Here is a 22,991-nt window from a genome sequence, read left to right on the forward strand (position 1 = left end):
CATAAGAGGAAACACTTTCTCCATATAAACCAGACAGTGCCCCTCAGGATCTTAAGTTTAAATCAGGTCACCTCTTCTGAATTCTGGTAGTCCAACCCTACCTTGTTCAGTTTTTCCACAATCAAGCTTTTCATTCCAGTTATTATTCCGGTAAATCTCTGAACAGTCTCCAAAATATATTTATATCATTTCGTAAACATGGTGAAAAATACTGAACATATTACTCCAGATGTGGTCTCACCAGTGCCCAGTATAACTCAAGCATAATGTCACTACTTTTGTATTCAATTCCTCTTGCAATAGACAATACCTCGACACAGAGAGCGCTTATTTTCTACCATAGCCTTAACAAATCCAAGTATAGTATACCCACTGGTTCTCTTCTTTTCACAGCATGCGTTACCTCTTCAAAGAATTCCAACAGATCAGTGAAACGTGATTCCCTTTTCACAAAACCATACTGACTTAACCTAGATTATCTTAAATGTAACCAAGTCCCTTGCTATAACTTCTTTAATAACACATTTTGACATATGCTCTATGACAGCTGTTAAGCTAACTGGCCTGCAGTTACCCGCTGGATCCCGTCCTTTTTGAATAAATAGGTGACATTTGCTATCTTCTAAAGTTTTCAGCAGAAAATCAGGAAAATGTTGTTGCTTTCTATGAATTTTATAGGTAAATTTGCATTTATATGACCTCAGAGTGTTTCACAGTCAGTTGTATTTTTGAAGTGCAGTACTGCATTAGTTGTAGCAATTATGTCAGCTAATTTACTCACACCAAGGTCCACCAAATTCCTTCATGACAATGAAAAGTTTTTTTTTTGTCAAGTGCTACTGAGACACTGATTTAGGGATAAATATTGACCACAGACAGGGATAACACATCTCTTCTTCTGTTAAAAGTGCCCATAGATGTTTTACATCATACAGAGTGTAGACAGAGTCTTAATTTAATATCTCTTCTGATATTAAATCAAGCACTCCCTCAGTACTGGAATGGAATTCACTCTTAGATTTTCACGTTTATATTTCTGAAATGGGAACACTCAAGCTTACGGCACAGAAATGAGGGTGATACCATCTAGGCCAAAACTGACAAAATGGAATTAAATCAGCTTTAAAAGGAAGAAAGTTTCAGTCATTTATGTTTGCCGTTCCAAGCAAAACAACTAACTTTGGAAGACAACTCAATATTTCAGGATGGAGATTAAGTACCATTCCAAAGAAGCCTGGCCGATCCTCAGGTACATGAATATCTGGATAAACATTCTCCAGTAACCACTTGAAGTTTTTACATTGTAGTTTCTCTCTCAGTTTTATCCTTTCTGATACATCACCATAAGGTTCCTGCAAATCAGAAAATGTAGGGAAATAATTTAACCTCACAGTAGCTACAAATATAGCTATGAAATAACAACTTTTAACAATGTCAAACTAGCTTACTGATTTCTTAATCTTCATGACCTAGACAAAGAAAATCTGAGATGGTGATAAAACAGCACTTCAAAATAATCAATACAACTGAAAACTTAAAATTGTAACTGAACTAAAATGAATTATTTTACCACCCATTTTAAATATTTAAATGAAAGAGCCCACCCTCTGAAACAAACCACAGCTCAATAATGCTCACCCCATTTATGTTTTCACAAGTCTGTATATTTTTTGAATTACCCTCAAAATTCACAATATTGAAAAGAAAAGGGGCAATAGATTTTTAAACCATTTCTATGCAAGCCGTTTCTTTCAACTTTGAGTTTTGATACTTTAATTATCAAAGAAAAAAATGTATGCATATAAATTAATTTTCAAAATTATGTTCACATTTTTGACTTTTTTGATATTAATGATGTGCTCCCACCACCTCTATTCAATTAAAGCACAACATTTAAGAACTTTAGTAGTACTGAGTTTATTCACTTGAAAGATTAAATTAACTTAAAATATGAAAATAAGACCACTCTACATACAATCAACTTAAAGTAGACCTAAAATCATTGAAATTTAAAATTAGCTATTGTACTTTGTTCATATTAGAGCAATTAAGTAACGATTACAACTCACCAAACGGGCATGTGGATTCCTGTGAAAATACAGTTCTTTATACTCATCCATCCAGACTTGTGCAGCACGCACACTATTTGCCAGGGCTTTGCTCCTTGAATATGGAGCTTGTTTAGGAAAAACATGGCCCACATGAGAACAAGGATGTATTTCTAAGGAACCCCCACACTGCCATATCTGAAAAAAAATGTTATTTTCATGGAGCATGTGCAATTTCATTTCTTAAATTGATCAATGTTTTATACTCCTATTAATTGCAATGAGTACATTTCATTACTTTCCAAATTTACTTCAAACAGAATTCCCACACTATGATTTTTAAACTTGACCATGTTAACAATGGATTTGGAGGGTGAATGATATTCGACAAATTGGTGATAATTAGGACAAGAATACAGGTCATTCTGCTATAATGCTAATTTCATTAATGTGAATTCGCTAGAATGCAATTGACGAATTGGGGACATTGCTTCAGAAACAAACTTTTAAAGCATGTATTGGTTATAACACAATTCCGGCCCCGTTAGTTTAAATGGTGCTGCTGTTACACAATTTTTGTATAAGATAGCATGAGAATGGAACTACTGTGTTATAGCAGAACTGACTGTACTGGCCATTTTTTTCTCATTCCTTCCCCTAGAATCCCTACAGTGTGGAAACCGGCCCTTTGGCCCCACACATCCACACCCATCCTCTGAAGAGTAGCACATTTAGATCCATTTCCCCAACCCTATATTTACCCTCAACTAATGCACCTAACCTACATATCCTTGAACATTCACCTGACCTGCACATCTTTGGACTGCGGAAGGAAACCCATGCAGACACAGGGAGAAAGTGCAAACTCCACACAGACAGTCGCCAGAGGCTGGAATCAAACCTGGATCCCTGGTGCTGTGAGGCAGCAGTACTAACCACTGAGCCATCATCCCCAAATACTGAGGTGAATTGCAGCTTCCCCACCAATCCTGAGACTTTCTATTGTTAGAATTCATTAATGGGATGTAGACTTTGCTAGTTTGTCATTTATTGCCCACCTCTAAGTGCACTTGCGAAGATGGCAATCAGCTGCCTACTTGAACAATAAATATCTATTTGTTATAGTCAGCCCCATGATGCTATTAGACAGGGAGTTCCAAGATTTTCATCCAAAGACACAGAACAACAATATATTTCCATGTCAAGGTAATGAGTACTTAGTGGAAAATCTGTAGATGGAGGGGTTCCCATGTATCTGTTTTGCCTTGTCCTTGTGGATGGTGTCATGATTTTGGAAGATACTGTCTAAGGAGATTTGGTGAATTTCTACAGCATGTCGTTAGCTGGTATATCCTGCTGCTGCTAAACATTGGTACCGGAGGGAGTGAATGTGGATGCAATACCAATTAAGCAGGCTGTTTTGTCCTGGGATAGTGTTAAGCTTCCTGAGTATTACTGAAGCTGCGCTCATCCGAACAAGTGAGGAGTATTTCATCAGTCTCCTGATTTGTCTCTTATAGATAGTGGACACCTTTGGAGAGTCAGATGTTGAATTACTCACAGCAGGATTCCTAACCTCTGCTCTGCCCTTGTAGCCACATTTTTATATGGTCTGTTCAGTTCAGTTTCTGATCAATAGTAAAATGGTGAGACAGTACTCCCAGTTTTGACACTCATCCCCAGATGTTAGTAAGAGAACTCTGGGAGTCGACAGGGTGTTTCTGCTGTTGTCATTTCTGGTGCCTAGGTTGATGTCAGATGGTCCATTCGGTTTCTTTTCATAGACTTTGTAGTGATTGTTACAACTGAACGGCTTGCAAGGCCATTTCAGAGAGCAATTAAGAGTCAACCACACCACTGTACATGTGACTCCAGATGCACACCAGACAGATAAGGATGGCAGATTTCTCTCCCTGAAGGACACTCAATGGGTTTCATGGTCACCATCAAAAGGACGTCAGTACACAAACTATGATGAATGCCAAGGCTGAATAATTCATTACCAAACCAAAGGCAAATATATACACTTAGCCATCAGTACAGCCAAAAAACCTTCATCTGAGGAATTGAAAGGCTTCAGGAAAGTAACAATTTTAAACAAGTTGCTTTGTGCTGGACATATTCACAGTATCAGAAATCTATTATAATAAGTCATAAGATGTATAAAGTATATCATAATTTTGGAAACTATAAACACCAAATACTGTTTGGAAGTAAATTTATTGGTGTCATAGAGATGCACAGCGCAGAAACAGACCCTTTGGTCCAACTAGTTGATTTCTTTACAAAAACGACTTAATCAAATACAGAATGGGAGTATAAATAGATGGTGCACACCTGACACCCGAGTCAGTTATACCAACTTTACTTCCTTTATATCAGGATGTGGAGGTCACATAACAAAATAAACGATCAGGAAATCTATCTGCAGTCTTGATAAGTATTTTCTTCTCACATCCAAAGCCATCTCATTGCTCACCACAGTCCCCACTATATTGTAATATAGTGCAAGATTAAATATATGCCTGCATAAACTGTTAAATGTAACCCATATATCACTGGTAACTCTAGTAGGTCAGGTCTCCCCTGGAACATGAATCCAAGATGATCCAACGTTTCTTCCAAAGCATGACTAAAAAGGAATTACTTTGCATTTAGTTTTCCAGACTGATAAATTTAAGGGCAAATAGAATTCTTACTCTGAAAGAAAATTCCAAGTTCTCTCCTCCCCAGACCTCCATTCCTGTGTCATATGTGCCAAGGTATTCAAAATATTTCTTGCTGACAGCAAACAGCCCTCCAGCCATAGTGGGAGACCTGTTGAAAGAGAGTTATTTCAGTTATTTAGAATTAGCCTTTGGATGGTTTTTAATTAGCAAAACATATGATCAAAATAGCAAAATCTGTAATTTTAAATTGTGCTCAATTTATCTGCTTAGAGTCTACTGTCCCAATCATCCAAGGACTGGCAATGCTGATAAGCTAAAATATGAATATTTCCATTAACAATTCATTTTAGACAGCTCAACAATTAGCCAAGTTCTATACAGGCATATGATGACTGTGAAGCTTCTTTCATATTATGTAATGCTAATAGAGCAGGAGATAATTAAGGTATCACATAATGGACTAATGAATACATTTTAAGCACATGTCAGGGGATGAGTTACTGAATTAATAGCAACTGCAAGACAGAAAATTGACAGAACAGGTAAATAGTAGCTATTCAGTGAAACACAGGATCCCACAAGGATTAGTGTTGCAGTCCTATGTTGTTTAAATTGATGACTTCAGAGTTTAGAATCAAAAACAATTTCAAAATGGGTGGACAACATCATGGTCAAAACAAAGAAGGACTGCAATCAATTACAAGATATTAATGATAACCTACAGAATGGGCACAGAATTGACAAACAAAAATATTACATTGTGTTAAGAAAAATAGGTAGTCACATATTACTTGAATAATCAAAACTTAACTGAGTTCAAGAAGCAAAAGCATCTGAACGTACAAAGGCACAAATCACAGAATGATGTAACAGAGTTCAATAAAGCCAGTAAGGCCAGAAGATAACAAAATGACACATATGTATAGTGAGAGAAGAATTTGTTTCACATAGAAAAATACTTTTTTAAGAAGTTACAAGTTTAAATATAGAAAAATCATAGAACCAATAATCAAGTAATTTGGATTGTGTAGCTAATCAAGGAATTGCCTGATAGTGGCCATTATTAGTCAATTAGCTAAAAGTAGTCAGAGCAACTGATGTTAATTTCTCTAACAGAAGCTAATCTAACTAGTGAAGCTGGGTTTGTAGCACAATGATAGCGTGGCTGACTCCAGACCGGAAGGCTTTAAGTCACATCAGGTTCAGAAAGCTTAACCTGAACGAGCTAGTGACTCATTAGAGATTCTATATGAGAGAGAAAGACCTTCTGGCACAGTGGCAATATGCCTACCTCTAGACTAAATGGTCCAGGTTCAAGTCCCATTTAACCTGGAATTTTGTCATAATCTGTCCAAACATAATGATTAAAACAAAGTAACTACGAGAGACAGAGCCTACAGCCATATTGGTCTGAAAACATCCAATCTCAGAAGCTAAGCAGACACCCTGGTTAAGACTTTGATGGGTGATCCACCTGGGAATATCAGGTGGAGTAGACTAATGGGCTTCTGTGGAACATGTATGTTTAACCTTGTATATGTGCAGAATCCCCATCTCTGGGCCAGAAAGTCAAAGTTCAAGTTGTACCTGCTTCAAGAGTGTCCCTAACATTTTTCGAATAAATTTGTTTAAAAGGAATTTATATGAGACAGTTTTTTAAACCACATGACCAGTGAGGGGCTTATCATCAGGGAAGAGGTAAAAAAAGTGAATCTTTGAATAAGGTTCATGTGGGAATTCAGTGCAAAGAGGGGGAAAATGTGGTTTAATTGGGTTTATTGCAATAGTAAAGTGCATAAAGGATGAGACATCAGTTCAAGGTTTCTTAATAGTTTAAGTTAAGGCAGAGGAAAATAAAGTATATAAAAAACTAAATTAATATTTTGACTTCACTTGTTTTAACATTAAGACATGGCAAGACAGCTTGCTCATGTTGAATGTATGTCCTGCAGCACGTGGGAAGTTGTGAATGCAACAGGTCACCTAGATGACTACAAATGAAGCAAGTCTCATCATTTCTGCAAGCATGCAGAAATGTATGCTTGATGCTTGAGTGAACTGCTGCCATCATTCTAGCATGCCTGAAGTGAGAATTGGGAGTATTTAAAGCCCCAGCTGAGGAGGATGAAGCAATTGATTTGGAAAAGGAAACGTGAAAATGACAATAAGCCAATGAAGAACAAAGATTATTTCAGCATTTTAGGAATATGAAAAGGAAAATATTAGCTAGTAGGACAAATAAGAGCTCTGAAGAAGAGTCATCTAGAATCGAAACATTATCTTGCTCTCTCTCCACGGTTGCTGCCTGAGAAACTAATGTTACATTCGGCTTGTCTTCACAAAAGATACAGAAAGTCCCCCATACTAGGCAACATAAGGACTTATGAAATTGAGGAACTAAAAAGGAATTAGTATTGTAAAGATTAGTACTTGAAACGTTAACTGGATTAGATGTTGATAAATTCCCAGGAACAGATGAGTTTCATGCCAGAGTGCAGGTGATGGCTAGAGAGAGAGAGCTGATTATTGCTAAAAGTTAAAATCACACAAAACACTTCCGAAAGCTAATACTTCCAAATATATTTGTTGGACTATAGCCTGGTGTTGGGCGATTTTTTTTAAACTTTGTCCACCCAGCACCAGCACCTCCACGTCATGATTACTGGTAGATACCCATCAAAATTCTATAGATTCTGAAAGATTTCTGCAGACTGGAAAATAGCAAATCCAACCTCGCTATTTAAGAGAAGGACTGCAAGGATGCAGCCTGTCGGTTTTCATGTCAGTAGCAGAGCAAGTATGGGGAAAATCTATTCTGAAGGATATGTTGACTGTACATTTAGATAAGAATGGCAAAACTGAGCAAAGTAAACATGGATTTGTAAAAGGAAAATTATGCTTGACAAAATTAGGATTTTTGAGAATATTATTTGTAGCACTGATAAAGAAGAACCAGTGGATGTGATGCATTTAGAACTTCAGAAGCCTTGAGATAAAACCAGAAGATTAATAAATAAATTAGAGCACATACATTGAGAATCAGGTTAATAGATGGAAAGCAAAAGGTAGAAATAAATAGATCATTCTTCAGATGACAGACTGCTGCTCATGATGTACCACAAAAGTCAATGCTGGGTCCACAATTATTCCTAATTTGTCAACAGTAAATGATTTGGATCTCAGAACCAACATCAAATTAGGTGGAACAAAAGTTGTAAGGGGGTTCCAAGAAGGTTTGAAAAGGACTTAGACTAAATGAATGGGCTCGAGAATAACACATGGAATATAATGTGAATAAGTGAGAAGTTATTAACTTTGGTAGAAAAACAAAGGCAGGATATTTCTAAAATGGGAACACGGTGGTAAATGCAAGTATATAAAAGGAACTGGGTATCCTTGTTCATAAATCACTTCAGGTTGGCTTTCAAGGCAACAAACAATTAAGATGGCAAATGGTATGCCAGACTTCATCACTGGGGGATTTGAGTAAACCATAAAAATCATAGAATCCCTAGTGTGGAAACAGGCCATTTGGCCCAAAAGGTTCACACCAACCCTCCAAACAGTAACCCACCCAGACCCATTCCCCTACCCCTATTATTCTACATTTACCCCAACTAATGCACCTAGCCTATGGGCAACTTAGCACGGCCAATTCACCAAACCTGCACATCTTTGAACTTTGGGAAGAAACCGGACACCTGGAGGAAACCCACGTAGACGTGGGTTTGCACAGGGAAAACATGCAAACTCCACACAGTCGCCCGAGGGTGGAATCGAACCTGGCTCCCTGGCGCTAAGAAGTCTTAACCACTTATCCACAATGCTGCCCCAAGTACAGGAGTAAAGATGTCTTGCTCAATTGTACAGAGCATTAGTAAAGCCTCAACTGAGGTATTGTGTACAGTTTTGTTCCCCTTATTTAAGGGGGAATATACTCAGCATAGAAGACGAGCAGTGAAGATCATGAGATTAATCCCGAGAATGGTGGGATTGTTTTATGAGCAGTGATTTGAGACCAGGTCTACATTTCATAGAGTTCTGAAGAATGAGAGATTATCACATTGAAACTTAAACTCTCAAGATGTGAGATGAGGATGCTTCCCTGACTAATATGAATAAAATCAGACCAGACAATCTCAGAACAAGGGCTAAGCCATTTAAACTGAAATGAGAAGGAAGTTCCTCACTCAGAGGGTGATAAATTGTTAGAATGCTCTGCTCCAGCACACAGTGGAAGCTAAATCAATCAATGAGCATGCTTAAAACAAAAGATTTCTGGAGACTAAAGACATCAATGAATATTGGCATAGCGTAGAAAAAAGCTTTGAGACAGATGATTAGCCTCGGTCAAACAGAGCAGGCTTGAAAGGCTGAATGCCTCCTCTTATGCTCAAACCAAGCATGAGATTGATTGCTAGAAGGATAGAATAAAGTTATGCTAAAATTGCATCAATCCTTTGTTAGATCTTACTTACAGCACTGTGAAAATATTAGCTACCATCTTATGTAAAATACCTTGGGTTACAGGAGTGAGTACAAAAACGATTGAACAAAAATGGTAACTGAACCATGGCATCATACCCATCAGAAAAGAATGAACATGATGTTTCTCTTCTCACCTGAGAAATGGAGGCTAAGGACTGACCTAACGGACACCTTCAAAATTAATGAAAAATTTTGATGGAGTAGCCTCAAATGGTGTTTTCATTTTTGGGCAAGAATAAAACTGGAAGGCGCAATCTAAGCTAATAAACACAGAATTTGTTACAAATTTCAGAATAAACTTCATCTACCTGCAGTGGCAAGAAATTCAAACTCACCAAGCACAAAGACCAGTTAAGACTATGGGTTATAGATGCACTGAAGTAAAGCTAGCTAAATATAGGAGACAGAAGAAAATAGAACACTGTGCTGATAGAGTCAGGTGAGGAAAACTAGGAGGCAGCTAGAGTGGAATACTAAAAGCAACATGAACTGGTTAAGTTGAATGGCTTGTTTTTATGGTACCTATGTATAATACAGTACGAAAAATGAACACATTACAAACATATAGTTTTTTAAACAATAAATTTATATTTATACAAGAAGCTGCCACTACCAAAGCCATTAATGAAATAGCTCAGTGGAAAAGCACAGATCATGGAGAGAACCCAATGTGAAGAATACACCAGGAGATCTACCCTGCATAACCAGAAGGTAAAACAATTTTTCCAGAGCCGTTAGAATGATTATTTAAACACTTAACACAGCCTCATTTGTTGGCTTTGCTCAACTGATGACAATGTTTTCACGTTATGACTTGCAGTTTGATCGACAACTCAAAGGACGTGTCTGAACTATTATCCTGGGGCTTTGTAGATTTCTTTTCCTTTGAGGTATATTTTAGGGGAGATGAACATGCTCAAAGAAATTCAGCATGTATCTCCCACAGTAAAGTTTAGTTGTTAAATGTGGCAAATAAATGTCATATTTAACTCCGACTGAATTGGTTGACAAGCTCAAGTATTTTTAAATGTTGTTAGGAAAAAGATTTCACAAGTCCCTCCATGGATGGTGTCACACACAGCAGGCTGCCGTTTAAATTTACACAAAATTGAAATTTGTTCTAATTTAAGAACTGGCATATCACAAGTTTGGGGTAGTGGGGATAATAAATTGTACTCTGAAATGGTAATGGAGCTTAACATTTCCACTGTGATACTGAAGGTTTAGCTTCCATCTTTGGTCTGTGTCGAGTTTGCTGACCTCAGGCAAAACAACCCTCTTTGCACAAGTGGTTTCTACACCTTGGAGCTAGGTGGAGAAGGGAAAGCAAAGCTCTGATCTCAGTATTGACTGCAATCCAGTGATAACTGTTGAAATGTGTCAATGTTAGTTGTGGACTGGATCCAATAATACTGTGCTGTTCCCAAAGCTCAACAGTCTGGGACCACTGATACAAGTGAATATGAAAGTTTATTCTAGCTAACTCATTACAATCTTAAAAGGGAAGTAAAATCCTGCATCTCATAACAATGACAAAATTCTAGAACTGCTTACAACTACACTTAACTTAGCACCATCTTTGTAGTTCATTTTATTTCACAATGGAACTATTCCTGCTAGAAACCAGTGGGTGGACTGCATAATTACCCCATCAGTATTCCAAAACCTATGAAGAGAAAAGTACAGAAGTCTGCTTCTAAACTACTGAAAAAAGCTCCCTAAGTTTTTGGAGCCGCACTCACACAGCACAATTGGAGAACATTCCATGACACTTCCAAGTTGTGCTTCATCAATGACGCGTAGGCATGGGGAGTGAAGTAATGAATAACTCACTGCAGAACTCTGACCCTCTGACTTGGTCTTGCAGACGTAATATTTACAAGGCTAGTCAAGTTCAATTTCTGGTCAATGGTAGTCTCCAGCAAAATGGTTGCAACTCACTCAGCAATGGGAATGCCATTAGATATCAAGAAAAATATTGATCAGATTGGACTTGCCCTGCTCTTTGTGAATAGGACATAGCTGGACAATTTTCACATTACCAGGTGGATGCCAGTGTGTAGCTGTAGTGGAACAGCTGAGTTAGAGATGCAGCTAGTTCTAGAGCACAAGTCTTCAGTATTATTAGCAAATTGTTACCAAGAGCTACTGTATCCAGCCTTCAACCATTTCTTGCCATCAAGTGTGGTAAATCAAATCAAATGCACTTAAGTCTGGCACAGATAATCTAGTGATCATTACATGCTGCCAGGCAGTGAATCTGTATACTCGCACATCACACTACAAAACACACAATTCTTTTTGCTTAAAAAGCATTCTGAAGACTGAATAAAGGCTTCAGGATGCAGTTTTGTGGATCGTTTTGAGAGTTAAGTAAATTAATGGAGGGTAGCACCATTATATATTTTGAACTGATGCATTGGGCTTCCCAGTCATTGGGAATGAAGCTTCCTCCACTTCCTATTAATAGTTTAATTGGTCACCAACAATCCTGACCAGATGCGTCAGGACTGCAGAGATTCAATCTTATCAGTTAGTTGTGGGATCGGTTATGTGCTGCTTTCATGGTTTAGCATGAAAATAGTCCAAGGTTTAACTTCACCAGAATGACATCTCATTTGGAGAAATGCCTGGTGCAGCTCTTGGGAATTCAATCTGCATTCTGGGTGCATTGAACTAAAGTGGATTTCCTGGTTTGATCATTAAGGTAGAGTGAGGGATATTCTGAGTCATAAGGTTAAAGATTCTGGTCAAATAGAATTATTCTGCTGCATATGGTGCACAGTGCCTCACAGATGCCCAGTTGTGAGTGTCTTCATCTATTCTCACTCTATCCCACACAATATGGTGGAGGGAACAAACAGAATGAAGATGGGATTGTCTTCACATGGACTGTTTAGTGGTCACTTCTATTTATACGGTCATGGACAGATGTATATGCAACAGGTAGACTGGTAAGGACCTGGGTCTTTGGTCCTCCTTGGTTCCATCTCACACAGGCACAGACTGGCAATTACATTCTCCAGAATGTAGCAAGTTCGGTCAACAGTGGAATTTCACAACCCAGAAAATATTCTGTGCCTGCACTGCCCAAAGCACCGCTTCCAAGCTATGGTCAACATGAAGCAGTACAGATTCATCGGCTGATGGATGGGAGTCACAAGGAATCTTCCTTGCCGCTGTTTAACTTGATATCTTGAGATTTTGCTGCATCAGATGTCAACATTGATGACTTGCAGGAGAACTTCCTCTTGATCTGAACCAGGCACTGCCCATCCTACTGCATCTGCCCTGCTGATGGAATAGGACATACCAAGGGATGGAGCCTTGAACATGATATTCCAAAAAAAAAAATCAGACCCTTCGGAGAAGTTTAGGCTGTTTCTTAATTAGTCTATAGGACTGCTCTTATTATTTTGATACAGGCCCCAGATGTCAAAAACAGACTTTGCAGTGTTGACAGCACTGGGTTTGAGACTGTAATTTCTGGTACCCAAACCACTGCAAACCTATTCCACCCAGTTTTATCCTTTGGTTTTTCTGTATGATTCTGTATACCTGAGTGCCTTATGTCATGTCATTTCAGATGGAAATTAAGAGTTAACCACACTGCCATTGTTCTTGAGTCACATGTGGATAGTAACTTCCTTCCCTAAAGGATATTCACATCAAAAGAATAGAAAGCAAGCAAGCACAGAAAATTCATCACACAAACTCATTCTGCTGAGATATGTGACATACATGCTGCAGAAGACTGCACAGTTGAAAGAGCATTATTTAAATTTTAGATAAATGTGCATTTTTACACAGAACCAACAGTCCCAGAGAGGAGGAAGGTGTTTGCTGTGAAAAAGAAGTTCAAGTTTCCTGAAGGCTGTTGGGGTGGTTATGGGAGTTCTACATGGGATCACAGATGGTAGTGTGATCAAATATCAAATATTCAGATTGGGAAAGGACTGAAGACAAAAGCAAAGTTGAAGTGAGGTATCTTTTGGCTGCATAAAGAAACTGCATATATTAAAGTGAAGTAATATGATTTCAAAGTACCAGTTTTAAGAGAAAAAAAAAAGGAATTGTAGTACCACAATTTGTTTCTGAAAACATAACCATTTGAGGTTTACTCCTGCAATATAAAATCTCTGAACCATTCAACTATTTTACTAAGTTATAACATTTGCCAATTGCTTAGTGAACACAATGCAGAAATAGCTTTATCTATTAGGGCAGAGGGATATTAATTTTACTTATAATAGACAGTTTTCCACCATATTTCCTTTCTAAAGGCATTCTGAAGAAAAGTCAGTAACTAATAAATGACAAAATACAGGAACCAGGTATACCAACAGTGAGTGCTTTGTTGTTTGAAATTAAAAAGTAAACAAAAACCATCTTACTATTTTAATCCCTAGAAAGTCAATTCTGACTAATACAGATACAAAAAGGTCAGAACTACAAGGGTGACAGAAGGGGCAGATTTTAAAAAATTTATACAATATCCCACAGAATATACAACTTTTTCCCAATCAGTTGTCTATGATTGTCTCCATGAATTGGCACAATTATTTTGACACATTGTAGCATAAAATTCAGATATTCACTGTAATTTTTAACTTGATTTATAATGTGAAAAACACCATGTCAAAATTCTAAACAAAGATAATATTGAGCTGATCTTACTGAAACATATGCAAAGATGCATAATTAATTCACATATCAATTCTTGACCTTTTATTAAACATTGAATTGAGTTGTTATATCTCAGTTTTTCTACTGTAGAGACTAAGTAAATTAAAAGAGTGGAAGTATTAGAACATGTCTCAAAATGGAAATGTCACCAGTGACCACCAACTGTCTCCCAAAAAAATACAAGTTTGTAGGCACCCCCAACCAAAAACTATCAAATTCAGTAACAAGAGGTACTTACACTGTCAATGTAATTCACCGTGGGATAGCTTCAAAGAAATGCAGATTTGAAAATTGGATCCAGACATTAAAATAGACCAGATTATAGTTACTTTCATCTTTGTAAACAGTGAAATGCTATTTTAAAGATGTACTTGTGTTAAGCCTTGAAATAAATTTATAGCATATTGAAAATACATGGTGTTCCAGCTAACACTGCAAGGCTCTCAATATACTCCAATTTACTTAATATTAAAGAACACTGACACTTCAACCAATTTTAATCTGAGTTTAAACATCGCGTTAATATATTAAACAAATGATTCCAGCTCAAACAAAAGGAAAGGAACCTCCAGCACAGACTAAATGAATGACGACACATTGGTCTCGCTAAGATTGATATTCAGCAAGTTAGTCAACTTCTGCAACATTGGTGATCTATGGAGTTTTCAATCCTCTCCACAATCAGGGTTAAACAGCATTGCAAGCAATGATTGAGATAAATTTACCAATTTACATCAGGAACACAAATCTTTAAAGTTGCACCTACCAGCACCCTAAACCTCAGCTCTACAAGAAAACATAAATGCATCATAAGATCAACAACATCGTGGCTTTAACTACTCTATTACTTGGATGTAAAACATTCGCGGATAGTCTACAGCTTTGTTCTCTTATGCACAGCAATTCAAATAAAATTGATCATCCAAAAAATAGGTGCTATTGAAGGATGGAACAGATAACAGCAGGCTATAGGCTTATCCTGTAAATATTCAAAGCAAATTTAAGGGAAGTTGCCATCTCTGCAACCATGAAGATAAGTCTAGAAATATATCTGCTCTCATTAGTTTCAAGTAGTTGGGTAATGTCATGCTACCTAATAGCTCACATTGCATTTGTGCCTTTTACAGTCTCCAGAAATCTACCAGCTTTCTACCATGTCACTATCAATATACCCAGCATCACGACCCTAAACATTAGCTGACAAGTTATGACACACACTTAAGTTCAGTATACTGCTGTAACAGTTGTTATAATATTAGATGAGTCGCTTGTTCATACAATGCTTCAATATTGATGAAAAGTAAATTGCTGGTGAAGCTCATTTATCAGGGCAGATGCAAGAATGCTAAATTTCTATGAGGAAGAATAATTTACTCTGCATGGGAAAAGGGTGCTGAACGGTTGGCAGGTCAACCCTGAATCATCCATCACTATCATCTCTTATGCTTTGGTTTAATTCAAAACAAGTGTACTGCCTGGACATGTTCTTTCTGCTTTTGGAATTATTGGAATCATCCAATATCTAATCCCATTAATCAGGATCTGCAACTCACTTAATAACATCAATTGGGGATCGCCTTCGTTTCCGTTCATGCTCGGGAATTACATGCCAAGTAAAGACCAGCCTCCAGTCAAACCCACCAATCTGTGGCTCTCCAGAGTGTCCGAGGAACTCAAAGGTATTCCAGTCAATGACATCAATTACAGGACATACCACAGCTGTTTCTTCTTCATTGATTCTGTCAAAAAAAAAACAAATGAAGCATTAACACAAATCACCGAAATGTTCTGCATATTTCCAATAATTGTAAAAGATTCTTGTCTTGAGCTGAAAATGTTGCCAAATAATGTATTATCTATTCCTACATTTCTCATTTAAAAGCAGTTGTGCGTTATTATGAAAAAAATTACTGCAATACCTTCAAACACCATCTTATAGCCAACATTGGGTGAATAGTGTCCATTTGTGAATTGGAAATAAACTCAGCAATTCAAGATGCAGCAAAATGCTTCAAGCATAATTTCATGGATTGAATACTCAAAGCTTTCATTATATAACCACTCAGGATTCATGAAGTTGTTACACCAAAGTAAAATGTTTTCTACAAAGTCATAAAATAAGCAACAGTATACTGAATGACAGTCCTTACCTAACCATAGAGTTCTCAGTACTCAACTACTGCAGTAATCTTGTAGTATACCTTTAATTAATGAAAGTTTGCATAATAGTTTTTCGTGCAAGTGGCTATTCATTGTGCATTTATGGATAAGGAGGAAAAGTTAGAATGTAACCACAACCAGCAATACCGTGTATAACAAAATGAGGATCCAAATGTGAATGCATTGCAACAAATCAGTCACATTAGAGATTAGTGTATTACAATGCGGACGATAAACCCCGCTGCTAATTAAAACCATACAACTAGAAAAGCTTGCCTTGCCTAGTAATGTGTTACAAAAGTGTAAAAGGAAGAAGATCGCCGATTTCCACTGTATGAACAAAAAATGACAATTTATTTATGTAATTCTAACAGGAAACACTAACCAAAACTATTAACAAACTGAACACTCTTTCCCCTAACTAACCACTAATCCTTAGCTGAACACAATTCTATTAATATGTCCATACAGCCTCTTACACTGTCTTCCTCTGGTCTTCCGATTCTGCTGTCTTCTCCCTGGGTCACCTTTCTACTTCTTACTGCTTTTCGAGGAAAAGGTACCTTTTGATAGATCGTGCCTGCTGAAATTTCTAGCAAGATGTTTATTTCCACAGATGGCATTTGCTCTTCGGCTCTACTGCAGTTGCTCTGACCGGTTTCCAACATGTCCGCATGTTTTATACCCCCCCACCCCACACATCGTTCCCTCTTATTGGTGCAATGTTGTTAATACAATAAATTCAAACTCAATTAGGTTTTAGTATCTGGGGCATAATTTAAATTAGAGCTGAAAATGTGTTGCTGAAAAAGCGCAGCAGGTCAGGCAACATCCAAGGAGCAGGAGAAACGACGTTTCGGGCATGAGCCCTTCTCCTGAAGAAGGGCCCATGCCCGAAACGTCGATTCTCCTGTTCCTTGGATGCTGCCTGACCTGCTGCGCTTTTCCAGCAACACACTTTCAGCTTTGATCTCCAGTCCTCACTTTCTCCTAAATAATTTAAATTAGTTGGTTAAATTTGACTTGTTGTCAAAATAGTAACCAAAACTCATGTATCCATTTAACAGCCATTTGCTACGTGTATATATTTTGGAACAGCCCATCTCCAAGCTGTTCCGTACTCTGGCAGCTGTGGCTATACTTGAAATTTTCTTTAAAATTCTGAAAACACTTTCTATCTTAAAAGTAAGCCTACACTCTTTCAATTTTGTAACAAGAGGTACAGCTGTGGAAAAACCAGAATGGGAATTGTATATCAAAGAGTTTAACACTTTTATAACAAATAGAAAGGGAGGATGAGGATGTCGAGAAGTATAATTATTTGCAATGACTTAATGGCAGTAAAAATAAAAGTGACAAAGCTATCAGAAAAACAGGAAAAGGATCCATGTAAATAATGTTAAATGGTGAAAATTAATTATGATACTCATGAGATTAGTTGACAAGCCACCTAATTTTGGAAGCGGGACAAATGGAAGAGATGCGTGAACAAATTCAGACAGCAAAAACATTGAATTATTATCACTGGGAATTTTCACAAGCACTAAATAGTCAGAGGAGATATATAGTTAAGAAAATAAAATTCCTACAAGTGTACAAGACTGCTATAACCCAATTTGGAAGAAGTCCAAAATGAAAGGATTAGCTCCTGGATTTAGCAATGGGCAATGAACTAAAACAGATGACAGAATTAAAAATAGGGGACCATCCAGGCAATGCAAACCATAATATTATTATAGTTAAAGATAGAGAAGAACATAACAGTTTAGAGTGAAGGAAAGCTGGAAGAGGCCTGAAAATAGAACTTAGAGAAACAGAATGATAATATTAAGTAACAATAACAAAGGACAGCAATAGGAAGAATTTTAAATTATGTTCACCAAATGCCACAAAAATTTACTGAATTAAAAAATGGGAACAAACTAACAATTAATCAAACACATGGACAGAATATAGGAAACTGAAACATTAAAAAAGAGGTGTGAACTAAGACAGAACAGGAAGCACAGCAGGAAAGGATAAATGTCAAAAAACCAGGAAGGCAAAGATGAACAATCCAATTATCAAATAAACATTAAATTAAATAGGAACAGAACATACACGAACACAAAACAGAAATTAGGATGACAAATAATAGTTATACAGAATGGCAGAAGATTGGATTTGGAACCCCACAAGGATCCGAACAGGACTATTGGTGTTTAATATTTATTTTAATGATTTAGATTTTATGATCAAAATCACAATTTTGAAATTTGCAGAGAACAGCAACTTGATAGGAATAATCAAGACTAAGGAGAACTGCAAAAAATTTTAGATAACGTTTAAAAAAAATGAGACGTTGGTAATGCAGCACTTGAGTCTTGCAAAAAAAAAACCATGCTGCCAAAACTCTGTCTTGCAATCATTAGGACAGATGCATAATGCCAAACTTCGAAAGGAACAACAATTTATACAGCATGGAAGGAAGATGCTGATTGGTTGGCAAGCAGATTCAGAATGGTGGAAGTATTGCTCTGGAGAGTGCATTGTGGAATGACTGTGCCTGAGGCTTTCATTTAATTCAAAATGGCAACATATAAAAGTCAAAGAGGAGTAATCCTCAGTGGGGTGAAGAGGGACCAATCAGTCAGAGGGTACCATCATAGTCTGCTAAGGGGCTTGTCCGAATCCATAATTAGTTGGGGTTATCCTGTCAAGTCGAGGGAGTTTCCCATGGTCAGCCCTGCAGGTCAAGCGCAACCAATCTGGGGATAAGATGTATGTTGATCAGGGTGCTGTGTAGGACATTGGTCCAAGGGCTGAACTGTGATCAATCAGGGCGGTCCTGTAAAGGGTGAAGTTGGGGGGTGCACCGTGGTCAACCCTGGCAGTTTGATCAACAATACTCCAGGGCTTTTAAGTGGGTAGCTCACAGAAAGTAAACAACTGAAGTCTGGGGATGGGTATTCTCACAACAGAACAAAAAAATCAAAAGACCAAAGAAAATTACTGCACAAGAACAGGCCCTTCAAGCCTGCACCGATCCAGATTTCAGACCATAATTCGTCATACACATTGTTGGAAGTGAATGACTTGTAATGACTAAGACTAAAGCACTTAAAAATAGAATCTGAAGTTTCCATTTAACAAATATTGGTGCACTGGACAATATTTCAGTTGCTACGTCCATATATGACGCTTGGGAATGGTCTTAGATTTTTTTTTTGTGTAGGCGATAGTTAACTTGCAGATTGATTTCCTACAGAATTATACTCCTACAAAGTACTATGAAAATAATGATTGTGAAACATACATTTGGATAAGGTGACATACCTCAGAATGCCTTATGGAAGCATGACACTTTGTGAAGGCATAACAAGATTAATTGTGATGGATGAGGGGACCCAGGACTTACTTTAATACAATTACGTCATCCTTCAGATGTTGCTCATAGATCACCTGCTGACACATTTGACAAGGTCAATGCCATGGATGTGGTCCTTGTGGTCTTGCTTCAACTCCAAAAACAGTGCAGAATAGGACAGTAATTACAACTCAGTCACCAGTAAGAACAGCAGTAGCTGCTGCACAATCTCCACAGGAAGCAGTAGCAGGTAAATATTCACAAAAGGAGATGAAGGAGAATGAGGCCTACAGACCAAAGATTTCATGACTGTTATTATATCCTTCAACTCTATTAATCAGCATGTACTTTGTGAAACAACAATGTCCTGGGTAATCGCCAAACTATGCCATCTGCTGGAGCGGCTCTTTACCTTCGAAAGACTGATCCTGACCTGGTGACTATCAATTCACAGCTGCCCTCAATTCCACTGCAACTGAAGACTCTGTGTGGCATCTTTCAATTTTTAACGTATAAATGAATCCAACATATAACTGAGGCCATTTTCTCCAGATCATAGCATTTATATCTTTCTTCCACGATAAGGAGAGTGAAAGCAGTCAGACAGTAGGACCTTCCACCATCCTGCACATTCCCCCAGTTGCAGAATATTATTGACTGCACACATGTTGCTATTTCACCAACAGCAAAGTCTTCCACTCTTTCAATGCATACATTAAATGTGACTACTGATGCCAAAGTTTGGAGATCAGTGCCTGATATTTTCAGAACTGCCATGATCTGTAAATATTGGAGCGCTTGCAAGGTTCTAAGGCCATATAAGGATGGTTACTGGGAAACAGACATGGCTCAAGACATCTTTACAAAATCCTCAGACTGACAGAGTGAAGATACAATGTTGCTCATGCTTTTCCAAGGTAAGGACTTGGCTCCAAAAGTCTTGCAGTATAGCCCAGAAAGGATGTCCTGCATCATTGCAGAATGCTGAGCTCTTCATAATTGGAGCCAGCAAAGGCAGAAGCTTTCCTAGATGTAGACAGAATTGGAAATCAACAGTAATCATCCGAAGAGGAGAATAAGAACATTGACCAGGAGTGCTGCCAAAACAGCATGCCATAGTGATGCATCATTGAGTCAGAGATAACCTCACTGCAGGATGAACGAGCTGGATTTGGACTCCGTTCAATTGTTTAATATTTTGTTGACAAGCAGCCCCTGTTAGTCAAGGACATGTAGACCTTGTTATCATTGCAGTCCTTGATCTTTTCAGCTGCTGAACGAATGTCTTATTATCCAAGTAAACACATATTTCTAACCTGCTTGTTCAGACATGTTATGATACACAAGCGGTGCATATGGAACTTTATCCTTAGCCAAAGCCCACTTTCAATATATTCTACTGACCGTTAAGTAAAAACCAACAATGAACTGATATTGAATGATATTAAGGTTAGGTAGCTCCAAACATCAGTCTGGAAGCCATATCGGAGTACAGTGTACTGACAGGTGGCATGACAAAAACAAGTAGCCACTGGACTGTTTTCTCAATTTACCATAAACACTCGATCAGTTAATCCAATGGAACCCTTTATACAATTGAACATTTTCTTGGAAATTATGTCTGTAGGTTTTTGTTCAAAATAAATTTGGCCTTTTATAAATACAATCAGCTTCACATAAATTAAATCAAAACCTGCACATTTTTAAAAAGCCCAAAATCTGTAAATCAAAAATATCTGCCACACTTCATTACAATACAAGAAGTATTGTACCAAGTTTCGGTACTTGAGTGAATAAGATAATCTGAGAGTAGCTGACCTCTTGGAGAGCTGTATGGTGCATCTGGATGCAGCAATAGTGTATGGTCATGCAAGAATATATCCCAAATTCTACAGCATTGACGACACACAGACTGCATTGATGTGTCATCAGCCATCCCTTCATCTGATAACCCTCTACCTGTCAGCCATCTATATACTCCATCTATCATGAGGTACCTGCACTCTTGGAAATGACAAGGGGTGAAGGTGCCATGATAACTGCCAGGATACCATGCACACACTTGCAAAAAAAACTCCAGTTAAATGTGGAGGAAGTGGAATCCCTTCATGTTCATAAATGCAAAGTCGCTCAGCCAGTACGGAGGAGGCTTCATAAATGCAGTCATTAACTCATTGCATTAGAAAGAGTCTGATGATGGAGGTCATAACACTGTTGCTGACACCTATCAGTAATGAACTCAATTTCATCCAATAAATAATCAAATAAGGCAAGTTTTACCTGTTTTATGCTATGATGCACACCTGCTTGCAACATACCAATCAAGTCAACCTACGCTTTTAAAGATCTGGAAGCACAGACATTCAACATCATCATCACTTCAGTAGGAACAGACAGTGCACACCCATAAACAATTGAGGAGTGAGGTGTTTCTCCGGAAAATTGCATAATTCTGCTTTGAGTTGCCAAACTGAGCACAGCCACTGGTATTCTGTCACAACTATGGAGCTTTATTTTGTTGATACACCCCTTAGAAAGGGTATTGCCAACATGCCTCCCATCATAACAACAGGCTGTACTTGTATTGCTGCACCGTGCTGCAAATCTCCACTTGAAGTAGCTCAGGTCTCTTGTCCAGAAATGCCATTCTATCGCAGCAAATGCATTATTATAGCCAACTGGACTGCCTGCTCAACCTAACCAACCCCTGGAGATTCACTTACCCCTAACTAATCAAGTAGCTACAGATCAAACTTTCACCTTAGTACCCTCAATGGCCATTGTGTGTCATTGCAGGAAGAACTCTGATCCCTTCCCCAATTACACACAACTCAAATACTCCTACTTCCATGTCTCACCACAAAGCTGCCACCATCTCAAGTACTGGATTGCCAAACTTCCATTGCCAAATCTTAACTTACACCAAGGCCTGCTCTCCATCACCTCTCTGTGCTCACTCACCTACATAAGCTCCCATTCAAGCAACATCTTTACTTTAAAATAATCATCCCTGATTTCAAATATCTCTTCAGCTTTGCCCATTCTCATCAGTGCAATCTCCTCCATCTTTACAGACCTTCAAAATCTCTGCACTCAGCTAATTCTGACCTCATGCACATCCCCAATTGTATTTGCTCCACTATTTGTGGCTGAGCTCTTGCCTGTTTTCCAATTTCTGTAATGCCCTCCTTGCATCTGTCCATCTCTTCATCACGCTATACTCCTGAAAACTTTTGTCCAGGATTCTGACCCAGTGAAACTGAATGAAAGACGATTCTTTCCAAACCAGATGGTGAGTGGCGGGTGGCTGGCAGAGGAACCTGGAGGTTCCCAAGTACCTGCTGCAATTTTGACACCACAGGTTCTCAGTTTGTTGTTGTGCTTCAATTGACTCTTTTCTTTGATAAATTTATGACCTGACAGTTTTAGGTGGGTTGCTGCTGAACAGAGGTAAAACCAATGACTGCAGATGCTGGAAATCAGATTCTGGATCAGTGGTGCTGGAAGAGCACAGCAGTTCAGGCAGCATCCAAGAAGCAACTTCGATTTCGCTTCGGGCAAAAGCCCTTCATCAAGAAAGAAGCCTGAAAGGAT

General features: G+C 38.0%; 1 protein-coding gene across 1 annotated transcript in view; it reads right to left on the reverse strand.

The window, feature by feature from the left end:
- galnt12 (UDP-N-acetyl-alpha-D-galactosamine:polypeptide N-acetylgalactosaminyltransferase 12) overlaps window positions 1–22,991 on the reverse strand; it is a 75,641-nt gene that overhangs the window by 11,272 nt on the left and 41,378 nt on the right. The window contains exons 4-7 of the mRNA XM_060824780.1: window positions 15,445–15,630; window positions 4,748–4,865; window positions 2,070–2,246; window positions 1,221–1,352 (exon numbers count right to left, since the gene is read on the reverse strand). Coding sequence (XP_060680763.1) covers window positions 1,221–1,352; window positions 2,070–2,246; window positions 4,748–4,865; window positions 15,445–15,630 — 613 coding nt within the window. The remainder of the gene's footprint in view (window positions 1–1,220; window positions 1,353–2,069; window positions 2,247–4,747; window positions 4,866–15,444; window positions 15,631–22,991) is intronic.

The sequence above is a fragment of the Hemiscyllium ocellatum genome, chromosome 5, assembly GCF_020745735.1.
Source record: "Hemiscyllium ocellatum isolate sHemOce1 chromosome 5, sHemOce1.pat.X.cur, whole genome shotgun sequence".
NCBI lineage: Eukaryota > Metazoa > Chordata > Chondrichthyes > Orectolobiformes > Hemiscylliidae > Hemiscyllium > Hemiscyllium ocellatum.